Source organism: Oratosquilla oratoria, chromosome 4 (assembly GCF_046742065.1).
Source record: "Oratosquilla oratoria isolate Oo_2021 chromosome 4, ASM4674206v1, whole genome shotgun sequence".
NCBI classification, from domain to species: domain Eukaryota; kingdom Metazoa; phylum Arthropoda; class Malacostraca; order Stomatopoda; family Squillidae; genus Oratosquilla; species Oratosquilla oratoria.
This window is the reverse complement of record NC_134780.1, coordinates 80,037,049-80,048,683: the sequence shown is the minus strand read 5'-3', so window position 1 is coordinate 80,048,683 and position 11,635 is coordinate 80,037,049. Positions and strand designations below refer to the sequence as shown.

The following is an 11,635-nucleotide window of genomic DNA, read 5'->3' as shown; positions in this document are numbered from 1 at the left end:
TTGTTCATTTATTGTTTTCATAAATGTATTTTCCATATGTCTTACTATGGACTTATGTTCCTTTGAAAGGAAGTTTATGATTTCACTGTAGGTGGTTATGTTTGCTATATGGCGATTTCGGGTTCATGACCCTTCTTCAGTAGCTCTTAGGAATATTCTAGCTGTTCAGAATAAAAAATATTCTGGTGTTATATTTAATTATGTTACTTTATATACTTAAATTTCTATACTTGCTCTTCACTGGGGGAGGTTACCAGGTCACCTGGGAGATGTTACCTGATAACTCAGGCGGTGATGAAATGTCACGTGCTAGGGGAAAACCTCCAACTCCATGTTGTGACAAAATGTCCTGTGCTTGGGATTGCGGCGTTTTTGTCTCGGCTTTGATTTGTTGGGTTATGTCTTATGCTTGGGCTTGTGGTGATTTGTCTCATACTTGGGAGGGCCCTAAGGTCATCTGCTTGTATATTGAGATTTGGGCTCAACTCTTCAATGTATAATACTTGTAAAATTGGGAGGTGTCTGGTATCTGTACATATCTCCAAAATCTCAGTGTTTTCTTCTAGGATATTTCTTGTTAATAATGTGCCATGGACTTTTCTTAAATTATTTTTCGAGGCTCCTGATGTAAGGTGGTATAAAGAGCAACGGGATAACCTCATTGTCGTCATGCCAATATAGGTGGAGGGGAGGACTTCACAGTTCCCTCGTGCACAAGTAAACCTATAGATGATATGTGATTTCTGAAGTTCCTTTCTCTCTTGGTAGGGGCTATTTTTAAGAAGGAGGTGGCTTGTTTTCCTTGTCTTATAATAGATCACCAAGTTTATTATTTTCACTGGGTTGGCTGGTTTGACATTCCTCTTTATAATCTGTTTCCTTGTACGTTCATCTTCTTTATAGGCATATGAGAATGTAGATTTATAATAGATGTTAATTTTTTCTATATTTTTATTTTTTATCATCTTTGTACCAGCAGTTCATTATTTTCTTGGTCTGGTGGTTAATATCTTTTTCACTGAAGCCATCATTGATTAGTAGTTGGGTGAAGCGCTCAATTTCATTGTGTACTTGTTTCCATGTGCTACAGTGGGTGAGTGCTCTTCGAATGTAGGCACCGATGGTATAGTCCTTATATCTCTGAGGGCAATCACTAAAACCATTAAGGCAGTGACCAGGGTTTGTGGGTTTTTGTGGGTTTAGTGTACACTTGTGTGTTAAAAGAATATTCAGTTTGGTCCACTAGGATGTCAATGAAGCGCAAAGCTTCGTCAACACCCTCTTCCATAGAGGTCTCTTGTAGTAGGTGTCGTAGTTTTTCAGCTTCATGACTGTTCTTGGTTTTTATGAAAATGTCGTCAGTATAGTGACAGTAAATGTCTGGTTTCTCTGTTTTTCTGAATACTTCTTCTATGCTGCCCATGAAGAAGTTTGCCATTAAAACTCCAAGGGAGGATACTTTTGCCACACCATCGATTTGACAGTACTTGTTTCCGCGGGGGCAAATGAATGGGACCTCTTTAGTGCAGCATTCAAGCAGTCAGAGTTGTGTATCTGGGGTATCTAGTTTTGGTGTAGTGTCATCGTGTGCACTCGGTTGATGTCTAGCAAGTCGAATGTAGATTGCAGACTGTAGGTGGTAGGAGTGTAAAAGCTGGTGCACAGTTTCATGGCATCCTGCACCAACGTACAAACTTGCTAAGAAACTCTGCACCATCTTGACTCCTTACACTCCTACCACCTACAGTCTGCAGTCTACATCCGACTTCCTAGACATCCTGAAGATTAACTCTGCTAAAGGAAGGCTTGCTTGTCTCAACGTGGAAGGGTTATATACAAATATTTCCGTAAACCGCACAATCAATTACATCATCAACCGAGTGTACCACACTGACACTACACCAAAAGTAGATAGATGAATGAATAATTAGATACATTAACAAATGATTAGATAAATGAAATACATGAATTAATAAACAAATAAATTAATTAATAATTAAATAAATAAGTGGATAAATATATAAACAAATAAGTCTTATCGACCTGAAAGAGTGAAAGATGTTTTTTCTCCACCCCACTTTCCGACCATCTCCCTTTCCTCCTCTCTTCCAGTCTTCCCTCCCTCCCTCTTCTCCCTCCCGTTTTTATCAACCCTTTTTCCTCCCTTGTCTTCCCACCACCACGACGCCGTCCGTCTGTTTTCACCATTCCCACCACAGTACTTATCACCACCTTGTGATATGATGAACAACCCCGCCACGTAACATAACCCTTATCACCAGCACCTGCCTGTTGCCTCCGCCATTTTGTTTTTTCTCACGACCGTCACCACCTCAACCTCGCCGTGGGTTGCATCAACCCCTTCCATGAGTGATGACGGCAACCTCAACTTCGATTACCGCAACCTGTGTATGGATTGCCACAACCTGTTTATAATTTGACGCAACCTATTCATGATTTGATCTAACCTTTCCTTCGAATGCCGCAGCCTGTCCATGGATTGCCGCAACCTGTTCATAAATTGTGGCAACCTGTCCATGAATTGCGGCAACCTGTCCATGGATTGCCGCAACCTGTTCATGAATTGTGGCAACCTGTCCATGAACTGCGGCAACCTGTCCATGGATTGCCGCAACCTGTTCATGGGTTACTGCAGCCTGTCATGATTTGTTGCAACCTGTCCATGGATTACTGCAACCTGTCCATGATTTACTGCAACCTCCCCTTCGATTGTCACAACCTGTCTTTAATTAGCTGCAACTTGCCGCAGTCTTAGTCTGCGAACTCCCACAGAACAGCCAACTTAGTGGAAATACTCCTAGAGCCGCTTCAGACTGCGTACTCCTACAGCTTCCCAGTGCCCACAGCAAACGAACTCCTCAAGTCATCCCACCGGGCACCCACTCGCCACCTCCCTCTCTGCTCTTCCCTCTCTCGCTCTCTCTCTCTCTCTCTCGTTGTGAGAGAGATATAAGGCGTCGGGTGCCCGGCTCCTGGCACTTGCACCTTTGCACGGACCCAAGAAGGCATCATGGGCAAGTTGGCTCTCACCGCGTTGGCACTGGCACTTTCCGTCGCTGTCGCCCATAGCGCCGCCATCGCCGGCGCCGAGGACGACGTTGTCGACTACTCGGGGTGAGAGCGTTGGCGCCAAAGGCACCAGGGGATTCTCTGGGTGTCGCCTAGTACTCGAGGACCAGGGGTCGGGGAAGAACAGCACAGGTGGTAGCCAGGGATCTTTCCTTTTAACTTACGTGTATAGAACTTGTGTGTGTGTGTGTGTGTGTGTGTGTGTGTGTGTGTGTGTGTGTGTGTGTGTGTGTGTGTGTGTGTGAGAGTGAGAGAGTGTGTGTGCGTGCGCTCGCGTGTGTGTGTATGTGTGTTTAGTTATTCACTTGTTTATTTGTCTAGTGTAGCTTGACGACACGGACAGACTAGCCAGTCATGCAAGGGAATACAAAGGAGGGTGACTTGCAAACCTTACGTTCGGTTTTCACTAGGATGTTTTAAGTTCAGCCATGCATCTCGCTGTGCGAAGACAGATTTCATTTCATTCTATTTTAATTCATTTTATTCAGTTCTCTATCTTATCTTTTATTCTCATTTTATGCTATTTCTGTATGTAGTTTATCCAATTTTTACTTTAGGTCATTATATCTTGTTTGATCTTATTTTCATGTCCATAGATCTTATCTATTTTTGTTGTGTTTGTTATATTTTATTTGATCTAATTTCGTTTTATCTTATTTATTTCTTCTCAATGTAAAATATTGATAGAAAGAAAGCTTTTCATCCTCTTGATGTACACTACTTGAGTACATCTTTGAGATAATCTTTCCTTCCCGAAGTATTAAGTTTCTTCTTCGCCTCCTTCAGGTACCGCGTCCTCAGCTTCCACCTCGGCAACCAGGAAGAAGTCAAAGTGCTCGAGGAAGTTCGAGAGAAGTATGAACTCGATTTCTGGACACCTCTCCGAACTGACGACATCGCTGTCGATGTCATGGTAGCACCCAAACACTACAAGACCTTCACCAAAGTCTTGGACCAGCTGGCTCTTCCCTACGCCATCAAGGTCGAGAACGTACAAAGGTGAGCTTAGTTCGATTACTTGAATCTGTGTTGGGACATTTGTGCTTCGTTTGTTGATCTACATTTGTGTACTGTGCGCATTTGGGTTCCGGCACTCATTTTACTAAAGATTACAAAGGAAGAGCATGCCGATAGGTTACCTTTTGGTCCATAACTGGGTCTGATGCGGGGGAAAATAATAACAAGCAAATAAATACATAGATAAGTAAATAACTAAAATGAATAAATAGATAATGATAGATAATAAAAACACAAAAATAAAAATAATTTAAAATAAAAATAAATAAATAAAGAATAAAAATTAACAGATATATGATAATAAATAGATAAATAATAATTAATAGAATAAAGAAATAAAATGAATGGCAGGCATTACAGCATACTGCTTAGGTGTGTATCTAAATGAATCTTAAAACTTCGAACTGCACTACATTGCAATGCTTCTGCAGGAAATTTATTCCATTCATTTACTACACGATTGGCGAATTTGTTTCTACCCACTTCCAAAATTAAATCTATTTCTTGACAGTTTAAGTTCATTATTTGTTGGCTGATTCTCATTCGGTGCAGAAATTTCGTCACTTTTGATGTTAATTCCCTTTAGAATCTTAAAGACTCGTATTATACCACTCCTGAGTCTACGCTTTTTAGGGGAAGTAGATTTTTAGTCGATTTTCGTATGATTTTTTCTGATATCTGTCAATGTCTTTAATGAGATTCAGTGACCATGCGGATACAGCCTGTTTCAAATGAGGACAAACTACGATTTATATAGCTTGTTAATAACATATAGACTTTTAAAATCAAGAGATCGCGAAATCAGCCCTTGATTCTTATTTGCTTTCTCTGAGGTGGAAATACACTGCTTAGATGATTTGAAATCTTTTTCACTATCCACTTTTGTTAACGAATTTCCAAATAATTTGTAATCATACTTATTATTATTTTTACCTATATACATAACCTTATATTTACTTGTGTTATATTTCATTGGCTAATTTTCAGACCTTTGCTGTAATTTATCTAAATCTTCTTGAAAATCTGATTGATTTTTAAGTATCATTTGTCATTCTGCACAGTTTTGCATCATCACCAAATTTGAAGACAATAGATTTCAGTCCGTGGTCTATATCACTTATATACTATGGATAGAAGTGGCCCAATAACGGAATCCTGTGGAACTCCACTCGTAACATTTTTTCATCTAGAAGTTTTGCCATACGTACACATACACCCCCTTCACACACACACACATACATACATAAATACATACATACATGCAAAATAACCACATGAGAAGGGAAACTTGTAGACAGTAAATACTTTCGTATAATACATCTTCAGACTAAATGATACTGATATTTACATTTAAACGCAACTCTGTATCTCTGTCATTTAGTATAAAGGTGTAATATACGAAAGTAGTTACTGTCTACAAGTTTTCCTTCTCATGTGGTTATTTTGCATTTTTGTATCACACTGATGTGATTACTTGCATATATATACATATATATATATATATATATATATATATATGTATATATATATATATATGTATATATATATATATATATATGTATATATATATGTATATATATGTATATATATATATATGTATATATATATATATATATATATATATATATATATATATATATATACCAACACACACACACACACACACACACACACACACACACACACACACACACACACACACACACACACACAAATGCACAGAATCTATCCCAACCAAACCATACCTAATTAATATAACATAACTTACCTTGACATAACCTAACATTAACCTAATCTAACTTAACGTTCCCTAACCTAGCCTAACCAAACCGAACATAACCTAAACTAACCCAGCCTGCCGTAACTAACCCTAACCTGTTCAAACCTAACCTAGACCTTAACTTAGGTAGCTTTGCACTCAGCTCACCGTGACCTCCTTCCACCGCAGACTGATCGAGACGGAAGCTGTATGGAACCGGAGGGGTTCCTTGCGGTTCGACGGCTCCTTCGACCACACCGCCTACCACACCTACGACGAGGTAACCCTCTGGCACAGCGAGACTGCAAGGTTCTGAATGCACAAATGTTTGTGTGTGCACGTGTGTGTTTCACCATGGTCTTGGGTCACGTGTTGGACTCGTGATCGACAGCTATTTCCCTCCCGGTTGAGAGCTCAGAGCTCGTATATGACCGATCTATGGGTAATGCTGTGACCTTACACGCACACACACACACCCAACTCCTCGCCAACGAGAGTTGGAGTAACGACTCGCAGCGATACTGAAGTTATTTCAGCCCTGGGCGGGAATCGAACCCGGATTTCCGTAGTGGTAGCGTGTTTGGTTTGTGTGTTGTGTGTGTGTGTGTGTGTGTGTGTGTGTGTGTGTGTGTGTGTGTGTGTGTGTGTGTGTGTGTGTGTGTGTGTGTGTGTGTGTGTGTGTGTATGTGTGTAGTAGTAGTGTGTGAAGTAGTAGTAGTAGTAGTGTGTTAGTAATAATAATAACAATAATAATAATAGTAATAATAGCAGCAGCAGCAATAATAATAATAATAATAATAATAATAATAATAGTAATGATAATAATAATAATAGTAATGATGATGATGATAATAGTAATAATGATGATGATGATAATGATAATAATAATAACGATAATCATAATAACAATAATAATAATTGTAATAACAATAACAGTAACAACAACTAGAATACAGACAATAACATCACTAATCTTCATTTCCAGGTCATGACCCTCTTGGACAACGCGGAGAAGGCGCACCCGGACCTCGTCTCGACCTACGTGGCAGGAAAGACCTACGAGGGCCGCGTCCTCCGGGTGGCCAAGGTGTCCACAGGCGGAGACTCGAAACCAGCCATCTGGATCGATTGCGGCATCCACGCCAGGGAGTGGGTCAGCAGCGCGACCTGCCAGTACTTCTTGGACAAGCTCTCCAACGACTACGGCACGGACCAGACGATCACGGACATGCTCGACGCTCACGACTTCCACATCATGCCCTTGGCCAACCCTGACGGATACGTCTTCAGTTGGACGAAGGTGAGGTTAGGGTAGGCGAAGTGGTTCGCTTTTTGTGACTGTGCGTGTGTTCAAGGGTGCATACCCACGTGCGCATACAATATGAGCCCGCACATACAGAACACATAGATTTGACGATGGAGATTTCTCCCTCTCTCTAGGAGGTTAGATTCAATTATACATATACTGCACATGTATATATATATACACATATATGCACATACATATACATGTACATGTACATATATACATATATATGGACATATACATATACATGCACATATACATATACACCTACACACACATAGGTATATTTAAAAATTGTTTGAGACAAATGAGAGTGATAGGTAGGGAAGGGTAAACGAAGATGGGCCAAGAATACATTTGTTGTCCTAAAGTTTGGGTCTCCATGATCTCCGAAGAAGCTCATAGAGACCGAAACGTTAAGACAACAAATTCTTAGCCCATCTTCGTTTACCCTTCCCCACCTATCACTCGCATAGGTATATATTATACATGTACATGCGGTATGCATGCATACTAACATATATCCTATATTTTTTTTCTTTCTATCTCATTTTCAGAACCGCGTCTGGCGCAAGAACCGCCACCCCTTCCCCAACAACTTGCTCACCTGCTACGGCGCCGACCCCAACAGGAACTTCGACTCTGACTTCGGGGGCCCCGGCACCTCCAACGTGGCCTGCTCGGACATCTACCACGGTGAGGAGAGGAGGAGGAGGTAGAGGTGGAGGAAGAGGAGGAGGAGGAGGAGTAGGACCAGGAGGACGAGCAGGAAGAATAGGAAGCGTATGAGGAGCAGGAGAAGCAGGAGTTGGAGGAGGAGGAGAAGGAGGAGGAGGAGGAGCAAGAGGAGGTTGACAGAGATCGTTCTGGGAGATGAAAGGAAAGAGAAATGGTTGGGGAAAGTCGTGTGGAGAGAAAGTCCAGGACGGATCAGGAATACTTCAGTCATTACCGTTTCAACAGAGTCTCCCCCAGAGAGAAGGACTCTTTCGAAATCTTGAAGAATAAAGGACTTCTGACCCATTCTGGACTCCCTCCCCCTCTCTCTGCCTCTCTCTCTCTCTCTCTCTCTCTCTCTCTCTCTCTCTCTCTCTCTCTCTCTCTCTCTCTCTCTCTCTCTCTCTCTCTAAATGTATATATATATATATTTTATATATATATATATATATATATATATATGTGTGCGTGTGTGTGTGTGTGTGTGTGTGTGTGTGTGTGTGTGTGTGTGTGTGTGTGTGTGTGTGTTTTGTTTTTATTTATTTATCTATTTATACATTTTTGAAGGGAGAATTACGTATTGCCACTTAAGTCTATGGTAGACTGAACATAAAAAAAAAAAAAAAAAAAAAAGAGACTCGAACACCTTCTTCTTCTTCCCCTCCTTCGGCAGGAGAGTACGCCTTCTCCGAGCCCGAGTCCCAGGCGATCCGGGACAGTGTGGCGGCCCTCAAGGTCAAGGCATTCTTCACCCTCCACGCTTTCTCCCAGTTCTGGATGACCCCCTACGGCTACACCCACGACCTCCCCCCGAACTACGACGACCAGGTGGGTCTTGGGCTTCGATCTCGCCAAGGACGACCTCCCCCCTCCCCCCCACTCCTCAACTTCGGTGACGTCTTCATAGGTGTCACTCCGAGCGAGGGGGGGGGGGATTGGCCCTTTGGCGTCTTTTAAGGTTTTCCTCGTGATAAAATCACTTGATGACAGCCAGAAGGAGCATAGGGATAATAATAACAATAACAATAATAATAATTATAATAATAATAATGATAATGATAATAACAATAACAATGATAATGATAATAATAATGATAATGATAATAATAATAATAGATAATAATAATAATGATAATAATAACAATAATGATAATAATGATAATAATAATAATACTTATAACAACAGTAGAAAATAAAAAACATCACTAACAATAATAATGATAATAATGCTATACACAACAATAATTATAATAATGATATTAAAAACAACAATGAAAATAATAGATGATACAGAAATAACAACAATACTGCAATAATGATAATAAGAACTACCATCCTAACTAATTTCCTTGTTCTTGCGGTCGATCACGCTCTGTGCTGATGCATTTCTCCTTGCTGTTGCAGCTGCGCGTTGCCCAGGTTGGCGCCAAGGCCCTCGCCGAAGTCCATGGTACACAGTACACCGTTGGGAACATCGCCGATGTTGTCTGTAAGTACATCAATTGTTGCTGTTGTTTATCGTCCATGGCAGTTTCCCCCACCACCTTACCCACCCAACCAACGCTGTCGTCGATCTCTCCTTCTTGCACTCATTTTCTTTTCCTTTCTCGCCCCATACTCTCTCTCTCTCTCTCTCTCTCTCTCTCTCTCTCTCTCTCTCTCTCTCTCTCTCTCTCTCTCTCTCTCTCTCTCTCTCTCTCTCTCTCTCTCTCTCTCTCTCTCTCTCTCTCTCAAATGTATTTTTATAATATACACCTCCTCAGTAATGAATTTCATCATCGTGATTAATAAAGGTAGATGCACTATATCTTAACTTATGTACCTTACATGAGACGTGGAAGATGAGTAGCTAGAGATATAACGGTCCGAGTCCCGCTAGATAGTCAGCACATGACGGCAGATGAAGCTATTCAATCCCCTGAGCTCCGTCAGGGGCTATCATGCTTAGTCACCTCGCAGGGCTGATACCGGCTGAAGGTTAAAGATACAGGAAGCCTACAGCCTAGTGACGTTTGAATTTTTTTTTCTCCCTTCCCTAAACCCTACATCCCCTTTCGCAGTGGAGACGGATTCTCATAACATTTCTGTCTCCCCCTGAAAGTTTGTGAAGTTTGTGAACACGATTTCATTCTTGCCCGAATCTCATGTCGAGATGAATACCTTTCCAGATTTGGCAGCTGGAGGAAGCACTGACTGGGCCTACGACAAGGCAAGCATCCCTCAGACTCATGCCCTTGAACTCAGGGACACTGGCAACTACGGCTTCTTCCTCCCTCCCAAGTACATCCTCCCCACAGCTGAAGAAGCCTTCGCCGGAATTCTGGCCGCTGTAAACGCCATCTAGATTCGTCAATCGGCGTGACCTCTATCACATGTGCTGCTTCTTCCCTTGGGTATAAGTACACAAGTACCTCCTACACACCGCCGCCCGCTGCATGCTGATATTTCTTCGTGAAGAAAATACCATGTTTGTAATATAAACACGAGATTTCCTGGTCTGCAACCGTAGTACCGAATAGGTGACTTCCAGTGAGGATAATTTGTGATCTGAAGCTGTTGTTTTAAGATATTTTAAGACTGCTGCTTCTCTGCGAGTGGAGCACAATAGGTTATGTACAATGTACATCCATGTGTGTCACTCTTATGAATTGATCAATTATCACATCAGTGTTTTCAAGTTCTGAGGGTTCATGGAAAGTATAAGATAAATAGAAATATAGATGTAATAAAATCACTAAGTACCATCCAACTCTCAGACACAGAAATGTCACATATATTATTGTAAATAATATGAGTGGATTCTGCAAACCCCTATTCTATCATACTACCAAATCGAGGTTCAATAAATTCATATAATGATTTATATTTTATTATATGAAACACCTATATCATGATTAGGCGTCATGGCCGTGTGAGATTCTTTTAGAGAACTTGGCCTTTTGTGATCAATTTGACACATCCATATTTTTGAACTTCATAGTTTCTTTATGAAAAGTAAAATCTCATTCATACTCTTGCCACGTAAATGTGATGAAATCATTTAATAGTCGAAGACCACTTCACCAAATGTCACCACTCGTTTTAGAGTGAAAAAGAGTTAGAAGCATGGACGTTCCCGACAACATGACAGTGTAACAAAGACAATGTTTAACAACTTATTACCTCTCTGTTGTGTCCTACTAAGAAAAGAAACAATAAATTGTTTCCTTGATACCTTCATATGATAAGTAAACGTACTGTGCAACAGAAATCTTGATCATTGCGAACAGGTTCGAACTATGACGCATGCGCAGAGCAGTGGGAGCAAACTCGAGCAAAAGTGTATGCATGTGACACTGGGAACTTTATATTGTATTACCGTTATGACATTTGAATAAATGTCTTCATAGGATATTGTCTTGTTTCTTTGCGGACACACCGGCATGGTCTGACTGCCCAAATCATACACCTGGATGATGGAGAGAGAACTATTTTAACTAATGGAGATGCATAAGTTCGTTCCTTGCTAAGATGGTGAAGATAGAGCTAGTTTAACTAGTAGAGATGAAGAAAGCTAGTTCCAACGTCTTTGCTAACAAAGGTGAACTATGTTTATCGACAGCTAAGTTGATACAATAGTCAGTACTCTGTGCTTATAGAGGATTAACCGTGTTACACTCTATATTTCTCGTTCTAGCTAACGCCAGACGATGGATAAATTGGGTTGGGCTTCATACTTTCGTTTGACTTGAGTATATAATTCAGAA

General features: G+C 40.9%; 1 protein-coding gene across 1 annotated transcript; it reads left to right on the top strand.

The window, feature by feature from the left end:
• Nucleotides 1-2,976: 2,976 nt before the first annotated feature.
• LOC143024950 (carboxypeptidase B-like) lies at nt 2,977-11,282 on the top strand. The gene is made up of 8 exons (XM_076184464.1): nt 2,977-3,135; nt 3,877-4,089; nt 6,056-6,146; nt 6,852-7,166; nt 7,730-7,868; nt 8,563-8,717; nt 9,294-9,378; nt 10,058-11,282. The coding sequence occupies exons 1-8, from the start codon at nt 3,032-3,034 to the stop codon at nt 10,231-10,233; spliced, it is 1,278 nt and encodes a 425-aa protein (XP_076040579.1). The 5' UTR covers nt 2,977-3,031; the 3' UTR covers nt 10,234-11,282.
• The last annotated feature ends 353 nt before the right edge of the window (nt 11,283-11,635 follow it).